General features: G+C 40.7%; 2 protein-coding genes across 3 annotated transcripts in view; one reads left to right on the top strand and one right to left on the bottom strand.

The window, feature by feature from the left end:
* The window catches only part of Appl2 (adaptor protein, phosphotyrosine interacting with PH domain and leucine zipper 2), a 47,962-nt gene extending 42,541 nt beyond the window's left edge, over positions 1-5,421 (top strand). For both annotated transcript variants that reach the window (XM_021175188.3, XM_085843066.1), the window contains 5 exons: positions 268-442; positions 2,308-2,344; positions 2,564-2,704; positions 3,529-3,576; positions 4,401-5,421. In XM_021175188.3, the coding sequence (XP_021030847.1) occupies positions 268-442; positions 2,308-2,344; positions 2,564-2,704; positions 3,529-3,576; positions 4,401-4,535 (536 nt within the window). In that variant the 3' untranslated portion in view covers positions 4,536-5,421. The remainder of the gene's footprint in view (positions 1-267; positions 443-2,307; positions 2,345-2,563; positions 2,705-3,528; positions 3,577-4,400) is intronic.
* A 3,543-nt stretch (positions 5,422-8,964) lies between these two features.
* The window catches only part of Washc4 (WASH complex subunit 4), a 51,975-nt gene continuing 33,792 nt past the window's right edge, over positions 8,965-27,147 (bottom strand). The window contains exons 23-33 of the mRNA XM_021175190.3: positions 25,624-25,698; positions 24,792-24,896; positions 23,766-23,900; positions 21,779-21,887; positions 19,225-19,291; positions 18,402-18,488; positions 16,854-17,001; positions 14,784-14,880; positions 14,013-14,209; positions 13,433-13,532; positions 8,965-11,070 (exon numbers count right to left, since the gene is read on the bottom strand). Of these exons, the coding sequence (XP_021030849.1) occupies positions 11,003-11,070; positions 13,433-13,532; positions 14,013-14,209; positions 14,784-14,880; positions 16,854-17,001; positions 18,402-18,488; positions 19,225-19,291; positions 21,779-21,887; positions 23,766-23,900; positions 24,792-24,896; positions 25,624-25,698 (1,188 nt within the window). The 3' untranslated portion in view covers positions 8,965-11,002. The remainder of the gene's footprint in view (positions 11,071-13,432; positions 13,533-14,012; positions 14,210-14,783; positions 14,881-16,853; positions 17,002-18,401; positions 18,489-19,224; positions 19,292-21,778; positions 21,888-23,765; positions 23,901-24,791; positions 24,897-25,623; positions 25,699-27,147) is intronic.

Below are 27,147 nucleotides of genomic sequence, written 5' to 3'. Positions count from 1 at the left end.
ATTTCTGAGAGGTAGTAGGAAAGGCTCACTGAGACTGAGTGACAGGATGTTCATCTGTCACCACTCAGCATTTTGTAGCTGGAAAAACAAGGGTGAGTCTGTTGAAGCTGCATAGACAAATACAGACAGTAAGGGGTCAGAGCTTTTGTAACGCTGGGCTTGTTAAAGCCATAGAAAGCCAGCCCAAGTCTTCACCTGTACGCAGGCTCTTGATGTTGGTAGCACACTGCGTTCACGTGATGCTGAGGGCAGCATGTTCTCTTGCAGATTCTCTTCTGCAGCAGATGTTCATCGTTCGGTTTTTGGGATCAATGGCAGTTAAGACAGACAGCACAACTGAAGTGATTTATGAGGCAATGAGACAAGTACTGGCTGCTCGAGCTATTCACAACATCTTCCGCATGACGGAATCCCATCTCGTGGTCACCAGTCAGACTCTGAGGTACATTCAGTTCCCTTCAGACTCTCATTCCTCCCTGCTTACCCATCTGGAATGTTAAAATCCTTTCTGCATTTTGATATATAGAATAAAAGGTACATTCTGACCCAGAGCTGGATTGGGTGTGGTAATGCATGTATGCAATCCCAGCACATGGAAGATGGGGTCGAGAGGACTGAAGCCAGCAGGAACCTGTCTTCAGATCCCTGTTATCAGTGAATAGAGATTAGTCTTGACCTGAAATGCTTGGACCAGCACTCTTCCTGACTTTGTTTTTTGTTTCTCTTCTTTTTCAAATAATTTTACATGCATGTATACATACATACATACATACACACACACACACACACACACACACACACACAAAATGAGATATCTTGGAGATGGGACCCAATTTTACACATAAAATCTGTTTCATTTGTACCTTATACATACACAGTTACTCTACAAATTATTTTTAATAATTTTTCACCAGAAACAAAGTTTCATGGTGTGGAATTTTCACTGTGGTTTCATTATCTACATATTTCTAACCTTAGTTTCCAGGTTAGCAATGTCCAAACCTGGACTGTCCCCAGTGATGCCACTGCTATGCAGTCATCTTGTCATCTCAGAATATAGTTTTTAGAAAACAGCAACAGAGAACACGAATCTACGAAGCCATGCAGCATCCATGTGCAGCTAGGCAGGAGCCTGGGAGGGCGGTCAGGCTCTAGGCACAGGGTGTTACAGTCCATTCTGCAGCCACACAACACATGCTGCCTGCTTAGTTGGGCAGATATGTTTTATCTGGTGTCATGGTATTTCTAACTGTTCCATCCTATAGATGACTGTGAGCATCCACTTCTGTATTTGCCAGGCACTGGCATAGCCTCACAAGAGACAGCTATATCAGGATCCTTTCAGCAAAATCTTGCTGGCGTATACAATAGTGTCTGCGTTTGGTGGCTGATTATGGGATGGACCCCTGGGTGGGGAAGTCTCTGGGATGGTCCATCCTTTTGTCTCAGCTCTAAACTTTGTCTCTGCAACTCCTTCCATGGATATTTTATTCCCTATTCTAGGGAGGAATGAAGTATCCACGCATTGGTCTTCCTTCTTGATTTTCTTGTGTTTTGGAAGTTGTATCTTGGGTATTCTAGGTTTCTGGGCTAATATCCACTTATCAGTGAGTGCATATCAAGTGACTTCTTTTGTGATTGGGTGACCTCACTCAGGATGATATCCTCCAGATATATCCATTTGCCCAAGAATTTCATAAATTCATTGTTTTTAATAGCTGAGTAGTACTCCATAGTGTAAATGTACCACATTTTCTATATCCATTCCTCTGTTGAGGGACATCTGGGTTCTTTCCAGCTTCTGGCTATTATAAATAAGGCTGCTATGAACATAGTGGAGCATGTGTCTTTCTTACCGGTTGGGACATCTTCTGGATATATGCCCAGGAGAGGTATTGCTGGATCCTCAGGTAGTACTATGTCCAATTTTCTGAGGAACCGCCAGACTGATTTCCAGAGTGGTTGTACAAGCAATCCCACCAACAATGGAGGAGTGTTCCTCTTTCTCCACATCCTCGCCAGCATCTGCTGTCACCTTTATTTTTGATCCTAGCCATTCTGACTGGTGTGAAGTGGAACCTCAGGGTTGTTTTGACTTGCATTTCCCTGATGATTAAGGATGTTGAACATTTTTTCAAGTGCTTCTCAGCCCTTCGGTATTCCTCGGTTGAGAATTCTTTGTTTAGCTCCACACGGGACTGTCTTATCTTTCCCTCAAGCAGGCCTTACTCTTCATACATGGGATATTTGTGGGATTTAACTCCTATGAACAACATGTGTATGGTAATGAGTCTCTTACAATTTCAGGTTGATAGATCCTCAGACTCAAGTGTCAAGGGCCTGTGTAAGTACCTGATACATCTTAATGTTCATAATCATACCTCTGCCCCTGGAGACCATCCTAGGCACAAGATAACTTTCCAAGTCCCATGACTATCCCATCCCCATATATAGTACATCCTCAACTTTGCCATAGAAAACAATGTTGTTGTTTTTTAAATTCCAGTTATGTAATTATTCATTCTGTCCCGTCCTGTCTTTCCCCTAAACTCTCTCCAAAAAGTTTGAGCTTACCAGTGTCACACAGTTTGCTGCTCATCAAGAAAACAAAAGACTGGTTGGCTTTGTCATCCGGGTGCCAGAGTCCACAGGAGAAGAGTCTCTGAGCACATACATTTTTGAAAGCAACTCAGAAGGAGAAAAGGTATTTGCCTGTACCTCAGTAAGGCTGTTCTCCATGGGCCTGGGGTTTCACTGTCCATCCGAATACCTGGCTAATTGTTCATGCCTCCATCCAGACATTCAGACAGTAATACCCTCTAAGAAGGCCTCACTGAAAGGGAACAGCCCTAGTAACTAGATAGAATTGTTTGATATCATGAAATGTTAAAAATCATTCTAATTTGCTCTTTTAAGGCCGTGGTTCTCAACCTTCCTAATGATTGCTATGGTGACTTTGAACCATGAAAGTACTTTCATTGCTACTTCCTAACGATCATTTTGCTGTTATGAACTGTAATGTAAATATCTGTTTCTGATGGTCTTAGGTGACCCCCGTGAAAGGGTTATTAGTTAAGCTCCAAAGAGGTCGTGACCCACAGGTTGAGAACCAGTTTTAAAGAAATTAAAGCAAAGTAGAAAGAGAAATAGAAAAACAGTCTCAGAGGAAGCCAAGGAAAGAGCATCAAAAGTGTTCCTTTGTATGACAAGCACTGACCTCAGCTGGTCCTTCAGATTCATCAAAACCAGCCCTGTCATTAAGTATTTGTTTTACCACGGTGTATATGAACACGTGGGGGAAGGCGTCCCGCTAAGAACTGCAAACAGCGGGTTACTTGGGTCTTCCACTACCTGGGATATTTCTGTTGTCATAACAGCACCACTGAACGAGGCTCCTGCAGCAGACCCTGTCTTCCCGTCTGGGTGTGAGCAGACAGAGGGCTCACTGTGCTCCTTGGAACATACTGTTTTCTACAATTGTTTACTTCTTCCTATCTTTGCTAAACACTATTTTCTTGTCTTTTACAGATATGCTATGCTATTAATTTGGGGAAAGAAATTATTGAGGTCCAAAAGGTAAGATGCATTTTAGGGCTGGTTCAGTAACCAAGACATTTGTAGACACAGTAATATTCAGAAAAAAAAAGCACCCTAAAACAAAAACAACCCTCCCACCCCACCCCCGTGCTGTGGTCTGTGCTCCGGCTCAGGTGACTGTCTGGTAATGCCTTTCTTCTTCACAGCACTGCTGCAGCATCACTTTACTAATTCTCTCGCTTGTATCCAAACTGGCTAGGGTTCTTCTCTTTCAAACTAAGACACAATACTTAATTCATCTGCACTAGCACCCAGTCCCCAGAGGCTGGTGACAGGCAGCAGCCCTGACAACCACCAACCAGGCGCTTACTAGATATGAGCAGAGACGGAGACCTCTATGTTACTCAACAGTTTGCAGTCTTCCATTCACCTAAAAAGCCGTTAGGTGATTGATGTAAGCCTGGACAGCGGGAAGTGCTGCCGAGTAGACAGCAGGCAAGGGTCTAGGTGAGAAGTATGCACGCCTGCTTATAGCAGTCTGCTGTGCAAGAACAACCGTGAGCAGGGTGAGGGCAGTAGAGTGCGCTCCTGCACAGCTTCTGCCTACTCCAAGTGGCTTTAAAGATATACAAGGCAAGTTCTGTGAAGCTTTGTGTTGCCATGTGGACCCTGGAGGAGGCATGCATTGCCCAGAGGAAAGCCCCTGGGAATCTAGATGTAATCCTCGCGTCTTTAGATGACAGCACAGACTAGAGTTAGAAGGAATGGGGCTACAGCACACAGCACTGAAAGCCAAGCCAGAGGTTCAAGTGCATCTTAAGCTTTTTCTTTCTCCCCTCTCTCTTAAACTCTCTTAACTTCAGGATCCAGAAGCACTGGCTCGATTAATGCTGTCTGTACCACTAACCAATGATGGAAAGTATGTACTGTTAAACGATCAAGCAGATGACACTGGCGGAAGTCCAAGTGAAAACAGAGGCGCAGAATCTGAAGCATAACTCACTTGGGCATCGGGGGTCAGAGCACGTGGGAAGGAGAGCCACCTCCTTAAGCAGTTTTCAACTTCTCTGCCGTACAGGCACAGTGACCTGAATTTAGAACACCAACAATCACGTGCGGAGTGTACCCTTGGATGCCCTGGCACAGAAACTTGGGAGGGAGACAGTAAGAAATGGGTGAGAGCGTGCCTACACTCTACAAATGCTATTTTAGGTGCTTTGTGGTAAGTCTTCGCTTCAGACTGTTGGGTACCCAGAACGAGAGCTATAAAAATGCATTGTTCACTTTATTTGGATAGCAGCACTTCAGTTCCTAGGATCCTTTTATAAATGGTAAAACCCTGGATTTACAATTTGTTAAATACTAAATAGTTCCTATTAATATGATCTATTTTTGTATTTTACTTAGTTTTAAGTGCCTGTCATTCTGAAGATTATATATTTATAACCTGATGGTCTCATGCCTGGACCTCATGGCACTGCTATGCAATTTGGTCTCAAACACTAGCAGACAGCAAAGCCTTCACAACAGAACCTTTCTGAACCAGCTTTCATTCAAAAGCTTCAGGTCCTCTTAGATGTGGCTGCTTTCTCTGGCTACTCACTGTGAGCAAGGGACAGTTCTACTAGTTCCTGCTTCTTCTGAGCCAGACCTTCCTCAAAGGGACCAATTAATTTAAAACTCACTTGAAGCTCAGCTGGCTGTGGGGCTGTGTTTGAAGTTCTGGTTTCTACCTTGATGTTTCTGGTTCCTGGGGTCCTGGACCAATCTCCAACCCCTAATTATGAAGTAAAGTCTTGAAATCATGCAGCATAAATTAATTGTAACCATCTTCAACAACCTGTCTTTGTAATAATTTAGCAATAAAAACTGTTTCATCTCAAACTGCTTATTGTGGTTAGTTTATAGACCACCCTTAGAAGGAAACTAGTCTTTGTATGTGGACCAGATTGGCCTTGCAGTCTTGCTTCTGAGTGCTAGAGGTACAGGTGTCATCAGGCCTGAGTATCAGTGACAGTGACATAGCTACATTTTCAACACTCAGCTGATGGATGAGTTCAAGGCCAGCCTGGGCTAAACAACAAAATCTTGTCTTGAAAAACATAGGGGCTGGAAAGCTGGCTCTGTGGGTAACGTGCTTGCTGTGTAAGTCAAAGGACCTTAGATGAGCTTGCTAGCCATCCAGTCTCAGTCCAGTTATCACTAGGTCCATTTAGTTAGCAACAGAGGAAGACACCCAACATTAGCCTCGGTGCCCACACACTTACTCATGCATATGTCACAAAACAAGACACAAAAAATCCTTTACCACCCCAAACTAGGGTAACCACATAAGATCTGTTAGAAGGACCTACCCCTTTGATATATGCATTTAAACTTCCTTTTTTACAGCTTTTCAGTGAGGGGTCAAATAGACAAAACTCAGTGATAACTCAGTTGAGAAGTAAAACACCAAAGCGGGGCTGTGGCTCAGAGGCACAGCACCTGTCCTCCATGAACAAGTCCCTGAGTTCAATCCCTAGTACCATCCACAGCAGTACCCACTAAAGCACTACACAGACTGGTGAAAATAAAACAAGCCATGCAAGCCCTGAGGTAAACCTAAAAGGACTGCACTAAGACATCCAACGACAACCGTGACAGAATGAAAACATAAACGGAGCAAAGACACAACCAAGGGCAGGGCCAGCACCTAAATATGGAGAAGAAAGACTGTAAGATATAAAGTCATGAGAGAATTTCATAGGTTACTGGGCTTGGAAACAAACATGCCCAGTCTCAACCAAGAAGGGAAAGCTACATACACACAGTAGATGGCAGGCATAAAGCAGTGGATCTTGCTTACCCACGGGATCAGCTCCACGTGCGCCTGTCCCAGCACCCATGCCCCAAGACATGAATGAAAATGACTTTACTGTACCAGACAGAAGAAAACACTGGCGTGCATGTAACCAGTTATGAGAGAAGGAAAGCTTAGTCTACTGCAGCGGTGAATCAACATGGAAGAACTTCAGAATACTCCATTTTTAAAGGCATAAAATCAGAATAGATCATTTCTATTAACTGAATTTTATTACTGGAGAAAACAACTGTTAGAAGCAGGAACTGATTACCACCAGATCCCACAGGAGGTGGAGCAGCCTTAGGGACTTCTAAGGACCGAGTCTCACCCCATACCATCTAAGCCAAAAGCAGTGGGTGGCTTGGTTCTTTGTCGCAACTTCATGGTAATGCATGAAAAGCTCTGAAAGATTACCATACCATGTGTCCAACTGAAAGATGAGAAGGACCTTATGAGAAGCCAGCTAGCTGCCAACTTCCATTCCCAGTATGGGCTAGCCTTCACCTTCTGACTGCCTTAAGGTTAGCTTTTATGCAGATTCTACAAGGATTAAATACTTTTAAATAATTCCTACACAAATAGTGTTCATAGGTGTTCTAATCCTTCCTCCCAACATACAAACACCTTAATGATAATGGGAATAGTACTACACTGTCAACAACTAGCTGAGCCACTACCAGAGATTAGTAACAACCACACTTATACACCCAATGTATTTCTACCAATGGAAAGAGAGGTAACAACCTAAACATTACAGTAGTTAATATTAACAGCAGTGTACACACAGGAACGAAACCTCTGTAAGTACTGAGTAGTGTTTCTTCCTTTTTTGAGATACAGTCTCACCATCTAGCCCAGACTGACCTCAAACTCAAGATTCCCCCTAGTTTTTCTCCATAACACTAGAATATAGAATATGGTATATGTCATCATGCCTAGCTCTAAAGGACTACCTCTTTATATAGAGAATGCTTTATAAAAAAACATAGTCCTTAGAAGCCTTTGATCTAAATACTACTATATCATTCCAACTTCTACTGGTGCACATGGAGCCCAGACAGGGTCAGGAACCTGCTTCTAGGCAAGCTGACATTTGAATCCATTTTGCTCCAAAGTCTACACTTTTAACCACTTACCATGTGATATCTACATAACCTCAGACACAAAGTAATCTCCAAATGTTCTCAATGTATTAATTTTGAAGGCATTCAGATATCAGAGGTAAGTAATTTTTAGTGCTTACCTTTTGTACAAATTTTCCAAGGATTAAATACATTAATAATGCTTTTTATATAGGTCATGCTTATAAATGTTTTAATGCCCTTCACCTTAATAGCATTACTAAAAATATTTTACTACATACATATCTATAAATATGTTTATATAGTTCTTAAACATATGCAAAATTATGAAATATTTGTATGAACTGGAAGATAAATCTCATCTGTATTCTTGGGTATACTTTCACTGATGGGAACTGGAGATTCCCAAGAGGCAAAGTGGTAAAAAAAACCCACTGCACTAAAACAGGGTGAATCCATCGACTTACCTTTTTTATATGTAACTCCATGTTTATTTATGAGCTGAACTCTAACTTTGCTATCATCACCTACATAGTGCCATGACTTTGCTTCATGTCTACAGATTTCTTCTTGTTCTAGCATTCTTTCATTTGAGATTTTACAATTCTATTAAATTGTTCCTAATGTTGCAAGGCCTTGGTTTCAAAACAAAAACATTCAGCAAAAAAAAAAAAAAAGGACTACAGTCTGAAATGTCTGTCACAAATGCTGTAAGGGAATTACTCCACCCGGCAGCCCAGCGTGAGGAACACGTGTGGCGGTATGCCCACGCCTCCATTTTATCAGTGTAATGCTAAGTAAGCTGCATAACTGTATGTGAGAGGCCAAAAAGCAACTCTAAGTCTCAGGCCAGCCTGAGCTACAGTAAGTAAGACTCGCTCTAAGGGAAAAATAAAAACCTTATTTATTACAATTTCAAAACAGGTCCTATTTGTAAACAGGAACAATGGCTAATTCTAACATGTCACAGAAACCCAGGCTCCCTTTCCAGGAGTAGGAAAGGAAGTAGCTTCACGCTGGGTCTTAAGAGTAGCGACCTGTGAATGATCAAGAAAATTCTTTATCTATGATACATAAACATTCATTCCCAATTCATGCTTGTTTTTGTCTAGGTGCATATGTTTATTTCCTTTTTGTTTGTGTGTTTGGTTTTGGTTTCTTCGTTTTTTTGAGACAGGGTTTTTCTGTGTCACAGCCCTGGCTGTCCTGGAACTCACCTTGTAGAACAGGCTGGCCTTGAGCTCTCAGAGATGCTCTCAGACCTTTGCCTCCCTAATGCTGAGATTAAAGGCATACACCACCCACCTGGTGATATATTTATTTCTTTAAAAGAGATCACACATAATGTATGGAAGGGAACCTAAGAGAGATTAACAAGTACTACTGGGTCAAGGAGCAGACAACTATCTAGTTCAATCCACAATTCCACACAGCAGCAAAAGCACATTGAAAACCCACTGGCTGACAACATTCAATTCTGACCATAAGCATCCAATGGAAGGACAGTTTTGAAATTATATTTATTAATGCTTTATTATACGTCTTGTATTCTATTTGAGCCAAGGGAAAGGAGAACCCCACTCAAGTGAGATAACAAACTTGCTGTCTTTTACAAAATTTAATCAGAACTGACAATGTTATGGTTAGTTCTTAATTCCTGAGAATTTGAACATCATTAAGTTTTCTGTGAATTTACAACAAAACACTCATGTTAATATTTAAATTACAATATTTCTGAAAAAATATTGTTAGCAAAAGAAAGCCATCATCTAACGTATACAGTAAGCCAGGTGTGAACATACTGAAGCCCTGCTGCTCAGCAGTTTAATACCATTTAAATACTTCTCTCGTCAAAGACTTTATTTCAAATACATGAACTTATTATAATTTATCCAGACTACAGTGACATTATTTTTAACTAAAGTTAAAACAGTTATCTGTCACTTCCCATTTTAAGTGTCCAAGGAATATGTGAACTCTCATGTTCAGGAATAATTAAACAAAGAACATTTTTAAGAAAAAGACAGAAATATTGGTACTATAAAATGGTGACTAATTTGATATAATCAAATCCAGTATCATTAATATAAACATTTATAATAATGAAAATATAAATTATTAATTATGCAGCATGCTTTAGGGCCATCTCTACAGTTAGTATCAATTACAAACATTAAATGCCTTTAATCCATCCTTTGTTCATAATTCTATAAGCCATGTTTATATAATAAAAACCATTTCCAATCTATTCTGTTTCTTCTGACTTAACAGTCAAAGTATTTAGCTTGGGCTGAGACAGTTACCCTGACCGTAACCACTGAGTCTAGGTTGGGCACTGTATCTCCACTCCAAAAGCGGGAACCAAGGAAGAATGTCAGAATTCTAGTGTTAGGATTACATGCAAGATGTATCCAAAGAAATGATTAAGCAGGTAAATGCAATAGAAAACAAGCAATCCCAAAACAAGGTCTGTACTGTATTTAAAGTTCTAAACCTTCCTTTTCATCCCAAAGGCATCATTTTAGTAATACGTTCAAAAAGGCCATGATTAATCCACTTAACTATCAACTAGCACACCTTTACAAAAATAAAGCTAGTAGCTTGTTGGGAACTAAATTTGCTCAAAGTCTTTCATTCGTTGAAAAAATCAGTAAGTGATTTACTAGCTTCATTCTCACAGTGGTATATTACTGAACACCTGTCATAGTGCAGTTATTATCTACTCTTCTATCTTAGATTATACTTGATTTAAAGTAAAATTCTGTCTAAACTGCCACCAAGATTTCAATTGAAAGTAATAAAGAAACCTGAGTTTGGATGTAGATAATTCATTCTTTTCTTCCCTAGTATCACAGAGTGCCTTCAAACCTAGTGAAACTTCAAGTGGGATCCCGTCTATGGCTTAATCTGAGTTTTCTTTGAGTATTAAATCTTAAATTTAAAGCAATTGTTGGAGGATAAATGTTCCCAAAGCAATGTAAACTATTATAAAATGTCTCACCAAAGACATCAGCAGCTCCTGTGCGTCCCGTGGAGTCCAAGCACACAGAAGGATCAGCAGCTGGCCACGCTGTGCACAGGCAGTCGCAGTCTGCTCATGTCTAGCATCCTCACAGCCTCTGATACAGATGCTTCATGACTTTCAGGCTCAACTCTTTAACTGCGTATTTACTGGCTGTGTACCGCATATGCACTGACTTTCCCATGACTTGAGATCAACATGAATCAAAGACACAGACAAATTACAAACACACACAGAGTACAGGGAAGGGAGGCGATGGGTTAGGGATCTGGACTTGCCCTTCGCCAGCTTCATGGCAGAGTTTCGCAGGGGCACCTTCAGCCTACACTCCAAAGATCCAGTCTTACCGTTTGCTTTTCAGCCCTTGAAAGCTAGAGCATCAGAAATAAAGTGGGCTTGACTCCAGAGCACTGCCGTACAGTCTCCATAGGTGTGACCTGGGAATGACAACTTATCGAGCACGCCATAGCATCCATGTCTCTGGAAAAGCATCATGATACGTCTGATGACTGCACACCATCATTTCACTACAGGATCTGCAGACACAGTGCTCTCGGGTCCATCTCCATTGCTTGTCTTAGTTTCTTCTGAAAGCACAAGTACAAACATCAACAGAAAATTTATGTCAACTTTAAGATAATAAATATGAGAAAAGCTATAGTACCAAATGTCAGTTAAAAAGTTGTATCTGTAAAACGTTTTCCAAACATCACAAATTATACTAGTTTACTTTTAAGTATGTAGAGAAATCTTCCATCCATCTGGATCACACAGGAAATCACCTTTGTGATGTACTGCCATTACTGATGGAAATGCAGCTAGAATGAGAGTCTGAATAGCCCAGATGAGTACCTAGCCAGCAGTACTGAGTACTTCCTTTACTTCCTTTGTGTGTGTGGTATAGGTGTACGTTACACATGTATGTGAATGCATGCACACACTCACACCTGGAAGAAGCCAGATAACAAATACTGGCTGAGTACCCCTATCATTCTCCTCATTTTTTAAATTTAACTTTTTAATTTTATGGGTATGGGTACTTGCCTAAATAAATGTATGGCAGGTGCACAGAGGCCAGAAGAAGGCATGAGATCCCCTGGAACTGGAGTTAGATGGTTGTGAACTGCCATGCAGGTGCTGGGAAGTGAACCCAAACCCAGGTTATCTGGAAGAGCAGCCAGTGCGTTTAACTATGGAGACAGCTCTCCTGCGCCATGAAGCAGGGACTCTAATAGACCTTGGGGCTCTCTGTTTAGCTATACAGGGTGGCCAGTGAGTCCCCATGGGTGGGCTGGGCTTGCAGACATGCCTGGATTTTACATGCATGCTGGAGACCCGAACTCAAGTTCTCTAAGCATTTCCCTCTGAATAGTCTCCCAGCTCCTCATTTTATTTTCCAAGGCTCTGCAAGCCAGCCTGGTCTAGAGCTCAAATGTAGAGCCCAGGGTGGCCTTGAACTCAGTGATCTTCCTGTGTCAGCCCTGAAATACTGAGTTTACAGGCATGAGCCACTGCACCCAGCTCACTCAGAGAGCCTCCTACTTCTGCCACTGAGTGCTGGGATTAAAAGTGTGAGCCATCACTACTTGGCTATAGTTTTTTTTAAAAACAGCATTTTATTATTTGTGCCAACAAATCCTTGGCACTTTGTGCAAACTGTCATGTGCATATATCATACCTGAGCAGATGTCAGTTATTTAACTAATGTAACTAATTTAAGCAACTCTCATCATAAGCAAATTGCAGCCCAACAGTCTTAAAAAGAAGACTGACGAGGCACATGAGTCACACCATCAAGAGTCCCTGAAGAACAAGACAAGAGAGTGCCACAGCATGAGCCCGAAGGCCAGGGAGGCTCCTACTGTCTTCATGCTGCAGGCCCCAGAGCAGCTCCATAGCCCACCTGCCATCTGCTCAGACTGCTGTGCCATGAGATAGATGCCTTAGCAAACTCAAAGCCACAACTGTCAGTTTACATGGTCCCAGCTCACAGTTCAGATGCATCTGCCGGGATACGTTATTTTGAACAAGAACTCAAACAACAGTATGGACAAGTTATGGCTTAAATACACTAAGTGTCCAGATTTAAAGATACCTGGATATGCTTCTAATACCTAACCTGGAGAGTAACATTAACGTATGCAACACTGACAAGAATAACTACTTCCCTTAAGTGTCTACCCACATGAACTGCTCCACTCGTGACAAAGATGGAGAGGGGTACTTTAAAATAAAAAACATTTTAAGTACCACCTTATTTTCTGAAAATATTATACATCTCAATTTATGAAAAAATCATGACACAGAGATGAGAAAAACAAGAAAAAAACCCCATAAAACTAAACATCACCTAGTTCCTGTAACTAAATGTCATGATTCCCATGAGAGACAGACAGGAACCATCTATTTATTCCTCAGAGAAGACAATCATCTTCCATGTCCAGTCTGCTAGGAATGGAGACATGAACTATGATGCTGCGCAAGGCTCCTCTACAAAGAATAAGGTGTGTGCGGTTCCTTCACCCCACCAGAGTAGGCACAAGGCTGTCCTTGTGGCTCAGATGGAAACAACGATCAGGCACAGCACTGCCGCACGATGCTCCGGGAGCTCACCGTGCAGACAGTGGATGCTGTTTATCACGCCCTCAGGAGCCCCGGAAGGGACACCTCCTCAGCCCACTGCTGTCCCAATCGCCTGCTCTGCACAGCCGTCTCCAGCTGCAGTCCATCAGCTCCCTTCCTCCCGTTTCCTCAACATCACAGAAGAATCGGCTTGTTAAACTTGTTTCTGTTACAGGACCTTTCTTCTCTATCTCATGGGACCCACACGTTGCTAGGGCTGTATTGTTTTCCAGAAGATTAAGTAAATGAGACACCTAACAAGACAGTGGGACACTCATGTATACTGTCAAGACTTGGGGTCTTTGTATGCTGACACCACGCACTGACCTTCCTTCTCTTTCTTTTCTTGGTTCTCTTCAGCTGCAGTCTTGTCTGCTCTGAAGAATATTCTTGCACTGCTCAAGGAGAAATAGAGCAGCTCAAATTCCTACATGAGAAAATTTGAAATAAAAAGAAAATTAGTTATGGGGAAACATGGGCTTGGTGTGTGTACATGCACGTTTACCTGTGTGGCTGGATATCCATGCATGTGGGTGTGTGTATGGAGGTGTATCCTCCTAGGCTACTCTCCACTTGTGTGTTGAGGCGTGGTCTATCACTGACTCTGGGTAGACTAGCTAGCCAGCTTGCTGGAAGGCACTTCCTGCATCTGCCTTCTAGGTACTAGGAGTTCAGGCAACTATACCTCCCCGGCTTCTACACGGGTCTGGGGGTCTGATCCAGTCCTAGGGCAGCTTATCCAGTGACCATCTTGCCTACCCCAATCTAATTTTCTTATGATCAATGGATTCCAACTATCAATTCTAATACATGTTCTTTTTACTGCTACTATCTCACTTGCCATACGGCTTTGGGTATTGAGTGTAATACACACTAAAGTTAGTCGGAGGGTACTTGGATCCACTACCTGTAAATAGACCTCCAGTCGCTTCTGAGTAAGGTTCATGGTTTGGAGTAGTTTTTCATCTTGACTAGTTGACTGCACGTTCTGTTGCTTAGCAACTGCTCTGATCTCCTTTATGTATTTTTCTCTAACAGACTGGAACCAATGAAGTGAATCAAACTCTTGGTACTGATCCAAAAGCTTTAAGGTATAAGCCACACCTACAGTCAGCAAAAGCAAAATGTGAATCACAGTGAGTACAGAAATGCTTCTTCCCCTGCATCCACAGCTCCACGCACCAGGCTAGGCACCTGAAGCAACACTTTCAAGTCACATTTCTCAACAAAAATGATAATGTTAACCACAACCTCTCTGATTCTGCTTTAAAAAAATAAGTGGAAAGTATTAAAAAACTAAAGAAAAAAATAAAAATAAAATAACACAATCATAGACATCACCAGAAAACGGGGGGGGGGGGGGGGAGCTTATTCATGATACAAACTTCCAAAGCTGACTGACAGAAAAGAGGACATTACAGAGGCACCAAGGAAACTAACTGTTAAGATTAGGGCAAGCCCAAGGGAAGGGGAAATCAGACAGACAGTAAGCTCCGTGGTGGGGTCCATGACAGCCTAGATGACAGAAAGGCCGCGTTTAAAAGCTCGCACTGGTAGCAGGCGCTGCTGGGAAAAATAATCTACTATAAGGCACATAAACCCATTTTCAAGCAATTTTTTTAAGAGCCCATTTTAAGGGAAACACAAATTGATGGCAAAATAGTTCTATTGCGCTCACCCATGGCAAAACCATCGTCAGTAAATGCAGCTCCTAGTTTGTTTTTTTTATTCAACTTCTCTTTGCAACTTATAGAATGTTCTACAAAGTTCAGAGTCTAAAAAGAGATAAATACAGAAAAACAATTAAGCTAACAAAATCAGCTAAATTTAGATGCTATGACAGGCATTTCAAGAATTACAAAGAGAATTTCTTCTCAGCTCCTGAACATGAGCCTCAGGTAAACTGTCTCTTGGTGAGAACACAAGTCCATGTATGCCTCCTGAGGGCTTTTCTTACGAGTTCTTTAAGTACGAGAATCCCCTCCATTGGTCCTTAGCCCTGGCACAGTGCTCACTAGAAGCGATGTGCACAGTTTGGAGTGGAAACATTGAATCTTCCAAGAGGCTAACCCTAAGTCAAACACAAAGCAACAAGGGGCGGAGAAATGGCTTTACTTTTCCTCAAAACATAAAGCGCTTGTAACAAAGCAATCTTCCCTCTGCCGTCACAGCTCCCCTAGAACACTAGTGAGCAGTGGCTACCTGGAAAATATCTGCCACATCTGTGAGATCTTTATCAACATCCATTGCAATCTTTTTTGGCAGCTCATTTATATTTACCCCCCTCAAGATTTAGACTACAAAGCATAAAAAATAGCACACTATGTCTGTGTGCTGCACTTATTTAGTCTATTACATGACTGATTTTCTATAAATCCAGACTTCACAAAGCTCATCAATGCTTTCCCAGTCCCCACCATGGCCTGAATATAATGATCTCTAAGTTAAAGAAATGTGGGGAGAATTCAAGTTCATACAGTATCACCAAATAACCGACAGCTTCAGCCGGAACACTCAGCAGCCGTGCATGAGCATCTCTGCCACATCAGTTACAAAGCTAACAGTAAGTAACAGATGACGAGAAAAGTGGTGGCAGTGGATAACGACCTAACAGTCTCTAATCGGTGCTGATACCAGTAGACTATGTTGTTATTATTAGCGAGCAGGGAAAGGGCTTTTATTATTTTAAGCATTTTAAATTTTTTTGCTTTTGTGTATATGCATGTTTGCTTATGTGTGTATGTATGTATGGATGTATGGATGGATAAATGTTTGCTTGTGTATGTGTACACCATATGTATGCTGTGCCCCAGAAGTGAGAAGAGGGTGTCAGATTCCCTGAGACTGTAGATACAGACAGTCGTGAGCCTCCATGCAGGTGCTAGAAATTAAACCTGGCTCCTCTGGAAAAGCAGCCAGTACATATAACTATTGACCGATCTCTCCAGCAGCTTTTGTTGTCATTGTTAAGACACCACCCAATATAGTCTAGGCTAGCCAGGGATAACTTTGAGGTTATAAGAGCGGAACACCATATCCAGGGTATACAGTGCTGAAGACAGAGCCCAGGAACTCATGCATGCTAGGCCAGTACTCCATGGAGTAATTCATATCCCAACCTGTGAAAACCTACTCCTAATCCAAGTCAGATGTAATCCAAAGCTAACGTATGCCTGTGGGATGTTCAGATTGTAAGATATCCACTAAAAATGTAAAAGATGTAGTATAGAAATCTAAAAACATTTTTTTGTTAATATAAACCATTTCTCTCACTGCTATAATTGCTTTTATAATGTAAGTTTTGATAACTTGAGCTAAAGACAGCAACTGTGAGATTAGTAAAGAAAACGTATTTTAGGAGAAAGCACTACAAAATTTATTTCAGGTGCTAGTACTTACAACTGAAAAGAGAAGTTATACCAAAAAAATAAGCTCTTAAAAGCTATGTTGGAACAGATGGTGTTATAGTAAATTAATTTGCATTACACAGTTAACATGATCCTATGGCACACATCCTATGTGCATCTACTCCAGGAACTGACAGTCCCCAGGGTCTCTCTTGCCATGGCTAGTGAGAGCCTGCCAACTCTAACCCTGCAGTACAGACAGCAAGCCCAAGCTCTAGAACACACCCTGACACCATACTTTCACTGACAGCCAGGAGGCAAAAATAAACACCATGCTTTATGGAAACTGAATCTGTATTAACACCCATCAATAACTCACTTCTAGTTTTGAGAATACTCACAAGAGGAGGAACAATGATATAGAAATTTCGGAGATGTATATTCTTTGGCCTTCGAAATTCTGGAGCAAAAACATCTACAAGCATTTTGAAATATTCTGTACCTTCAGCAGAGTTCCGTGTATGATCACTGAGGACTGAGTCCAAATGCCTACAAAATATCAAAAATAAAATATTCTTTGCGCTCATTTTAAAGGTACGGCTGTTTTAAAAATCCATGTCTCTCATTAGGTTATGCAATGCCACTCCAACTCAGGAAACAGCACAAAATTTCCTTGAACTTTAGAATGAGCAGAAACGAGTCAGTATTAGTTAATGAACTTAGTCCCTAGAATAGAATAGAGCATCCTAGGGCTTAAAGAGCAGTCTGTATTACTTTTCTGCATGTACTGTTTTCATGCACATCCATGTGTATGACTGTGTGTGTGCCACACACATGAGCACACACGGGAGTGCAAGTCAGAAGACAAGGTTCTGAGGGTGAAGCTCAGGTTACTTGCTGAGCCATGGCATCAGACATTTTATTAGAACACTAGTGTGAGAGCATGTATGTGGGTGGGTGTGCATCCACGTGCTTGTGTACGCAAATGCTGAGATCAGAGAACAACTGCAGGACTTTCCTCCCTTCAGCATGTGGACTCTGAGGCTTGACTTTAGGTTTGGCAGTAAGCATCTGGTCCATAACACTTGTTGGCTGAGTTTCTGTTCCTGAGAATCCATGTTCTCTGTAATTCCATTCTGCTTACTTAAACCTCCTCACTCGTGCTTCTCAGCACCTGCTTACCCTTGACCTGGGCCTCCTTTAGGAGCTGAGCGTCTTACAGTCTTCAGAACAGCAGCCGCACTGTCTGGGGAGTTAAGCACAACCACTACTGTTCTCAAGCCCCACCACAGAAGGTTCTTTGAGATTCCCATGATGTAACTACAGGTGCTCTTCATCCTGGGACATGGTTACATCCTAGTAAGCTGGCCATGTGAAAAGCTTAGCCACAGAGCAGAAACCTCCCAGCTGGCTGGAAACTGCTCCCTGTTACACCTGCCCAGCATCACTATAATCAGAGGGAATATTGCTTGCTTGGAAAAAGAACTAAATTAAAAATCAAGAAATATGGCTTCAATCGTATGCTTATCATTTTTATAATATCATTATTAAAATCATTTAACTTAAATCAGGGACCATCAGTATACTCAACTCTTCTGTAAAAGTAACATTTTAGTCACCACATGGCCGCTGGGAACTGAAGTCCTCTACAATAGCAACAAGTGCTCTTAGCCACAGATCCATGACTTCATCACTGCCTGACTTATTTTACAAATACGGTTTTAAGTATCACCAAGGTCACTCACTCACTTCAGAAAGAACACGCTGCATGTGGAGAGCAGGTTTCAGAAGACCACTTTCTGGTTAAGTTGGAAAGTCTTAGAATACTGTAGTCTTTTTAAAAACAGTGCATCTGCTAAGTAGACTACAAAACACTGCCATATATATTTTCAGTGCCTTCTGGTCTTGTCTGGTGTAAGTAAGCTTTCACTTCCCACTCATCAGGTTACCTGGCTGCTCTAAGTGTTTCTTCTGCAAGCCCTTCTTCTTTCACGAGCTCTTCAAAACTCACAATGTCTTCAAGATCCGGCACGAATCTACGTGAGAGAAGGAATTCATCAGGACAAGTAAAATGTATGCAACCAAAACATATCAAAGTACTACAGAACACCAAGAGTTGATTGAGTATGAACTCAGGAAAACCTTAGCATGTAATGTTGTTAATATCACTTTAGTTCCAAATAAAATTTTATACGAGATCACATCCTGATATTCAAAATGCAATCTTTACATTCATTAGTTATTCTGATAAAGTATCAATCTACTGTAACCTTAAAAGAAATGGTTTCAAAAATAGTCTTATATACATTTATATATATATATACAACACACTTCTTTAAAAAAATTTTTTTACAGATTTATTCATTTCTATTTTATGTGTATCAGTGCTTGTCTGCCTGTGTGTCTTTGCCTGTGGAGGCGAAAAGAAGACGCTGGATCCCCTGGAACTGGAGTGACAGCCAGTTGTTCACAGTCATACTGGTGCTGGGAATGGACCCAAGTACCCTGAAGGAATAACTGCTGAACCATTTCTCTAGCCCCATAATATAATGTTAATATAAGAGAAAAAAGTTCCTCGGATGTTGGGATTAACATTTTCTTCTTCATTAGGAAGAAAACAGATTAACTGAGTACACATAAGGGGCAGAGGTCTGGGCAGTAACAAGAGATCCACAGCTTCAAATTGTATTGAACAAGGACAAATACCTTCTCTATAGTATCATGAAAGATTAAATTACACAAAAAAGGTAGAAATTATGTTTGAATCCATACCTAATGGCATTGCTGCTACAATGAAGACCACCAGATCTTATCATGCGTATATAGCCCATAGCATTACCTTCAAAAATCACACACAAAAAAACACATCTTTATATGAGCAATTCTGACATCATAACAAGTTATATCATGTAGTCAACTGAGAAGTCTCCAATCCTAAATACCAAAATATTCTACTATATTTTTAGTTTCTATTCCAAAAAAGTTAGATTTATGCATTTAAAAGTTAGATTTAGATATAAACATTTTAAGATAAATGTAATTTAACTGATAAATTAGAATTGCTAGCTTCATTAAAATGGTCAAACATTTTAAAATTATAGTAAAATTTCACACACACAATCACACACTCACTCTAAAGTAGTGTCAGGGAATCTTTACTTGGTACATCCCAAATTTGTCTCTCTAGCCTGGACTCCTCTGATCTCTAGACTTTTATCCAGTACTCATACCTATATATCAAAGACAAATTAAAAATATTAATCACACCCAAGTCTAAGGATCTTTTTTATCCCCTACTACATTGCCTACTTCAGAACTAGCAGTTCTGTCCCTTCATTTGCTTGGGTCCAATGCCCTGACCTCACCCCTGACCTCACCACCCCTCACTTCACCCTGGCTCCTTCCTCTCTTTCACATCTCATACAGAATTAGTGGACAATTACACCAGCTCTTCCTTGAAAACAGCCAGAATCTGGCTGAAGATATGGTGGCATGCCATCTAGTGAGAGGACCTGGGTTCAATTCCCAGGTCAGTGGGCATAATAAGAAGAGGAGGATCAAAACCAGCCTCACCAAATTCCACATTCCAAGTCTCCTGCCTAGACCACTGTGATATGCCATGGCTGACTTGACTTCCCATTACAATGTCAGAACCCACAGTACCCCTCCACCTCATCAAATCCTGGATCTCATACATTCAGACGGGCTGTCATGTCCTTCCTGAAAACTACAATAGTTCCCTATCAGGATGGCATCCATTCTCCATCTGTCACCACAGCCCTGTATGACCCTGCTCAGGGTTGCTGTTCCATTGTGTCTTGCTAGTCAGGTATTCATTAGCTTCACTCTAGGCCTATTCTAGACTATTCCTCAAAAAATGCCAAGGAGACTCAAGGTTTTTACACTTCCAGCTGCCTGCCTGTATAGGATTTTCTTTCCCCAGTTGCATACAAGGTTTATTCTGTCCCATTATTAACGTCCCTACTCAACGTCACTTCCCTGGAAGTCTTCCTGAATATCATTACACAGGACTGCTCAGCCTCATTACATTTTATCCAGAACTTATTAATGGGCATTTGTCTGCCTCTCTCCCCAGCTAAAATAAGAATCCACTGCATATGACCTCTGACTTCTTCTCTATCCCATCCCTAGAGCAAACATGTCTTGGATCACAATAGGAATTTGATATATAATGGAACTAAAATTATTTGGAAGAAAATAATAGGCCAAATAAAAAGGTAACAGTAATTTTTTTACAAGCATTACAGCTCTGATATTAATGCTATACAACAAAAATTATTCATGATCTACTTTAAAGACTATTTCAATTGTTCAGGCTTTTAAAAAAATATGTAACATGCATCTTTTAAAAATGAAATACCTAGTTTGACTGTTTCAATTAATATTGACTGATTAAAATGTAAGAGGCTAGCTGAGAATAACAGTTAAGAGCAAAAACCCTAGTCAGGCTACTGAAGTTCAACTCCAGACTCTACCATTTGTCAGCTTTGGCCTAGATCAAATTGGATACATTACTTGTATGTCAGCCTCCTCATCTTAAACTCTAAAAGACAGACTCCATTTATTGTCATATCATCAGCATCTAACACTTTTATTTGTTATAATTAAATCCTTCAGGATAAGTGAATAGAAATAATACTTTACATACTGTGTATGTACCTATGTGCATGTACGTGTATATATATGCATATACAAAGTCATGCTCAGTAAATGTCAGTAGTTTCTACTTCAGCAGACAGGTATGAATCGAAAGGACTTGTCATATGCTGGTCTGGTGGCTGGAGTGTCAACAGCAGCATTTGTTTCTAAGATTCTCTCTGGATCCTTTAAAAGTGGTTCTGTGCCTATTTCACAGGAATGCTTGCTGTGACGGCAGGCATTCCCAGGCATTTCACATGTGAACAGCTTGGAGAGCACTGAGCTTTAGAGTAATTCTTCTTTGGAAAAATTATGTACTGGGTTTCAGAAGTCAAGTCTGCTTCTAAAACACAAATCCTACACACGTACAAAATGACATCATTCAGTATCTAAACTGTAATAAAATTTACATGAAACCTACTAATCTACTAACCTTTACTTACCAGTTAACTCTTAACTCTGAATGTTAATTCTGGGGGTAGTTATTAAGTCAGTGTCTTATTTTGTTTTAACCAATTTTACTTAAGCACTTATCTAGTTTCTACACAACAGCTCAGTAAGTGGGCTGAAGTCAAGTAGAGGTATTCACACACTCCAAGAGCCATCTCATACACACGGTGCCCATGATCCTGGCACCTGTACTTCCTGACCCGTGGAAGCGACTTACCAATCTGGCTGATGAGCTGCCTGAACTGGTCAAGGTAGCTCTGTCCCTCTGGTGTGATTCCAAGTTTTCTTATGCCACGATTGAATTTTTCTGCTCTATCAAAAGGATACTAAAGAGATAAATTCAAAAGTATTTTTAGGCCCTTAAAATATAAAATTCTTACTAAACTGATGCCAGAATCACTTCCTTTCTAATTTTGTATCTCATTATTATTTAAAAATCAAGTCTAATGACAAATCTATATAATAAAACCTTTTTTGGCATTCAAGGTCAATTAATGCCCAGTCTGTTTCCCGGCAGCAGCAAGCCCACTGGTGCTCCAGGCCAATGCTTTTGTGGCTGCTGTTTTGGTACTAGCTAGAGGACTAACGCCAGCTCATCCGCACCACCATTCTGATCACCTAACCACTCTATCAGACTGAAAAGAACTAAGACCCCTAGATGGACTTGTTCCTGATATGTAACCAAGTTTCTATAGGCTTGTTGACAAAGACTTTATAAACACATTCCTTCCATACAAATATATAAACTGCTTGAAATGTTCAGCTTATTGGCACAAACTTAGGATCCCAGCATTTGAGAGGTGAAATCAGGAAGAAAGAAAGTTCCAGACCCCCTTCGAGGCTAGCCTCACAGGAGACCCTGTCTCAAAAACATAAAACACAACAAAATTTCTAGTCGACATCATCAATTTAGAAAAAGCTTTTATACATTCTGGCTAATGGAATTAGGGAACTGTTCATCTGTATCGAGGACAGCAATTCTCTATAGCAGCATGCTTCCTCATAACTTCCATCCCAGTAAAAAGACATCGAGTACACCTCTCTACTGATGACTGTACTCCGTCTCAGTTATTTTTCTACAATGTAATACCCTGAGGTCTATTATACACCAAGGCTATGGCCAGATGAGTCCGAAGTGTGATCCAAGTAGTTCTATAGCCAGCAAACAGGTCCAGAACCATGTGAGTGTGTGTGCTCTTCATGTTCACAGTCACTGCCCCTGCACTAGTTACTTCCTACAGCTCCACAGCTCTCTACTTCACAAAGGGAAACTGCACAGGGAGGGCAAAGAGGAATGGAATTCTCTTTATGAAGGCAGCATCCATTGCTTTTGTTTATTTCAGGGTTACTGCTGTTTTCCTTATGGTACTGGGGAATGAACCTGGGGCCTTTGGCACAGCAGAAAAGCCCACTTCCAAGAAGCTACATCTCCAGCCCAATATAATAAAACCGCATTCCTACAAACTACTGGTAGGAAACAATTGTGTAGTGTTTCCAGAGTGTTAGACAGCATGTGCCAGAAATCTGAAGCTCTCATTCTCATCCAGTATTTTAGAAATGTCTTTTCAAGGATATTTTCTTTCAGAAATGGTCTCCAATTAGATATGTTATCTGTAGCTCTGTTCATAAGAACAGAAGATGAGAAAACTAAAATACCCACGAGTTAGCTGGGGATTAAACAAGTTCCCTTTATGATTAACTCTTAAAAAACTACTAGGCAGGGATATGTACAGACATCAAGCACAAAATATAAACCAATACTGCTCTATTTTGCAATAAAAAGCAGCACTGTGTAAGTGTGTGAAGACACACATGTCTACTGTGAAGGGTTAGGAAGGGCCCTATACTACACTGCTCACTAAAGCTCCTGCCTCCAGGCAAGGAGCTGGGAAAAGACATTATGGGATAGCAGATGCACCTGACACTGTGTAAGTGCTTCAACACCAGCATGTTTTGGTGTGTATGTTATTGTAAATAACATAATAATAAATAAATAAATAATCTAAGCTACAATGATCATTTCATATTCCATTCTATGCTTAAGCCTATAGAGACATAAGAAATATACAGGAGAAAGTGGCCAGACACAGGAGACACATGCAAGCACTACACCCACAGAGACGTCAAGTACCAAAGTCCAGCATAAACCTCTGTCATTCCAAGAAGGGAGTCAGAACTCAGGCTCCTAAGAATACATAGCATACCTTGTGATCATTTTGGTCCTTGGTCTCCCTGAAAAACCGAATATCTTTAATCAATCTGGATTTGATATGTTCATCATACATAAACTGACTAAATATATAGAACTTCTTTTTCAAAAACTGGTAGGTGAAATTAACCTATAAAATTAAAAAATAAAAAGTTAGTATGAATTTCCAAGTAAATGTTACAGAGTAAGTGATCTAAAAGTACTATTTATAAAGTTCAATTACTATTGGAGCTGAAATGTTTAAATAGTTTATTTGATCCCCCAAGTCATAGAAATTTCTAGAATTCTCTTACATACTTTTTAAATGGCTTAAATACTCATTTTCCCTGCACCTCTGTCAGTAAGATGCCTTATTACTAATCTGCAAGGCTGGAAGGACATTATGTAAGGAACAGAATGCTGGAGGAAGGTATGAACAAATACTCATCTATCTATATGGCTCTGAAGCCTTTTGCACACAAGGCAATATACCTGTTCCAGTGCTAGAGGTCTTTGTCTTCCTTTTCCAGCAGAGTGGCAGACAACTTCAACATGTATTATCAAATCTTTACATTTCAGCTGCCATAACTTCTAAAGGTGAATTGCAGGTACTTTTGAGAATGACTATATAAAGGGCCAACCCAGATTCACAAATCTTCAGAAGAATGAGATATGAGCTAAGATTCAAGTATTATATAGTTTATAAATACAGTTTATAAGCCAGTCCAATGACTCAATTCCAAAGTCATTTTCAGAGAGCATAAGAGACCAACAGGCACATACAATGTACTGACTCCACTGCTAACAACTATGGTGCAGACGGTTAAGAGGTCATACACTGCTTTTTCCGCCATAGTGCCCCCTCATCCAACACAGTGGTAACAAGAGATATATTTATTTGTGCCATCAGGAAAGATGGAAATTCAGGCATGATATAAACAGGAAGCAATTTATGCTTACCAAAATAGTCTGTAAAACTCATCTTCCAAATTACTACATTTGACAAGTCTATTACCCACCAAACCTACAAAAAGATGCTTACTGTTGTATTCATAATCCCTGTCCCATGTGTTCGAATTGAATTAGCAATATGTCGAATATTAATAGTATTCAAGTGTTTATTGTTGCTTGTCCGTTCAATAAAAATCTGCAATGCAAACGTATTTATGAACAATTAGAGCCAATTCCAAACACTGTTGAATAATCCAGACAGTTTAGAAATCTGTTTCATTAAGGATAACCTATTGAAAAGCCATTTAAGAAGATGACACCACCACACTGGAGCAAACAATAGCCAGGTGTCTAAACAACTGCAGTTGTGGTGGTGCACTCCTTCATAGTCCCAGGGCCTGGCAAGCAAGTCTCTGTGAGTTCAAGGCCAGCCTGGTGTATGCAGCGAGTTCCAGGCTAGCCAAAGCTACACTGTAAATCTTTAAGCAATTATTCTGTTTTACACATTTTATTTATTTTCACCTTTGAAAAGTCAATTCCTAGTCTTTTGGCTGTCCTATTAATAAAGCCATTCCCATTTACAGCTTTAGCCGAGTTGGGCATGGTAGTATACCACTATAATCCTAACACTCTGGAGGCTACATGTAAATTCTAGGGCAGTCAGGACTACAGAGTGAAATCCTTCCTTAAAAACACAAAACATCCAGGCATGGTGGCGCACGCCTTTAATCCCAGCACTTGGGAGGCAGAGGCAGGTGGATTTCTGAGTTCCAGGCCAGCCTGGTCTACAGAGTGAGTACCAGGACAGCCAGGGCAATACAGAGAAACCCTGTCTTGAAAAACCAAAACCAAAACAAAACAAAACAAAAACCAAAACCCCACAAAACAATAAATAAAATCGCCTCCTAAATCCACTCACCTACCTGGTTATTGAGATTATAGAGGTATCTTGAGACAAATATGTGAATGTTTCTCATAATTTCCAGGACATCGAGTCCCTGTAACAAAATCCACACAGAAACCCCAAGACCATTAGTTAAGCATCATCAGCCACATGTGTACCAACACAACACACCTTACTGATACACTGCTGACCAACAATCTACATTCTTTTTAAAAACTACACAGAAGCACCACTAAAAGTCCAAGATCCTCCCCACTTATACAGCCAGAATCACCTCCTTGAGAATGCCTGGCTGCTTTGTATTTTATCCCTACTACCTGAACAGACACAACTTAAATCACAAGACCCAGTGTCACAACTGTTTCCTGACCATCTCTCAATGTCTCCTCAATTTCTTTACAAAGTAAACTAATGACTATACTCCAGAAAGTACTTAAAAGACATAAGAACATCTGCAACAATGTATACTACTTTCACGAAATTAAACAAGAACTGTTCTTCACATGTAATTCTCAGAAACAGTAGCTATTCTTCTTCTTTTTTTTTTTTTTGCTTTTCTTTTTTTTCCCCAATTTTTTATTAGGTATTTACTTCATTTACATTTCAAATGTTATCCCGAAAGTCCCCTATACCCTCTCCCCAACTGCTCCCCTACCCACCCACTCCCACTTCTTGGCCCTGGCGGTTCCCCCGTACTGAGGCATATAAAGTTTGCACGACCAATGGGCCTCTCTTTCCACTGATGGCCAACTAGGCCATCTTCTGCTAGAGACACGAGCTCCGGGGGTACTGGTTAGTTCATGTTGTTGTTCCACCTATAGGGTTGCAGACCCCTTCAGCTCCTTGATTACTTTCTCTAGCTCCTCCATTGGGAGCCCTGTGTTCCATCCAACAACTGACTGTGAGCATCCACTTCTGTAGGTATTATTCTTGTAAACACCAGAAGTGAAGAAAATGAAGCTAATGGAGTTTTTTAAGATCAAACAACTAGGCAGAGAGAGAACACTGGAATTTTAGAAACTCTAATTTCAATGGTTTATACTTCTTTTGACTATACCAAATCCCTTTTAAATTTGGTTTTATGTTTTTAATTATATGAAAATGTGGGTGTGTACAAACAAAGGTATGAGATCACCTGCGGGAAGGAGACTTAAAGGCAGCTGGGAGCCTTCTGATGTAGGTGCTGGAGACTGAACTCAGGTCCTCCGCAAGAGCACTACATGCTCATAACTGCTGAGCCACATCTTCAGCCCCCCCGTCCAGTTTATATATGTGTGTGTGTGTGTATGCATATATACACACACATACATACACACACACACATATTTAACACACATAAATACGTATGTATAATATAAACATATATTTTTGGTTTTTAAGGCAGGGTTTCTCTGTGTAGCCCTGGCTGTCCTAGAACTCTTGCCTCTGCCTTTCTGTGCGTGTGTGTGTGTGTGTGTATTTTAACGTGTATGGGTATTTTGCCTACATATACGTCTGTGCACCACTGTGTGCTTGGTCAGAAGAGGCTGCTGGAGCCCATGGA

This window comes from Mus caroli, unplaced genomic scaffold (genome assembly GCF_978045245.1).
Source record: "Mus caroli unplaced genomic scaffold, Mus_caroli_1 scaffold_9, whole genome shotgun sequence".
Classification (NCBI taxonomy): Eukaryota; Metazoa; Chordata; class Mammalia; order Rodentia; family Muridae; genus Mus; species Mus caroli.
This window is presented reverse-complemented; position numbering and strand designations above follow the sequence as displayed.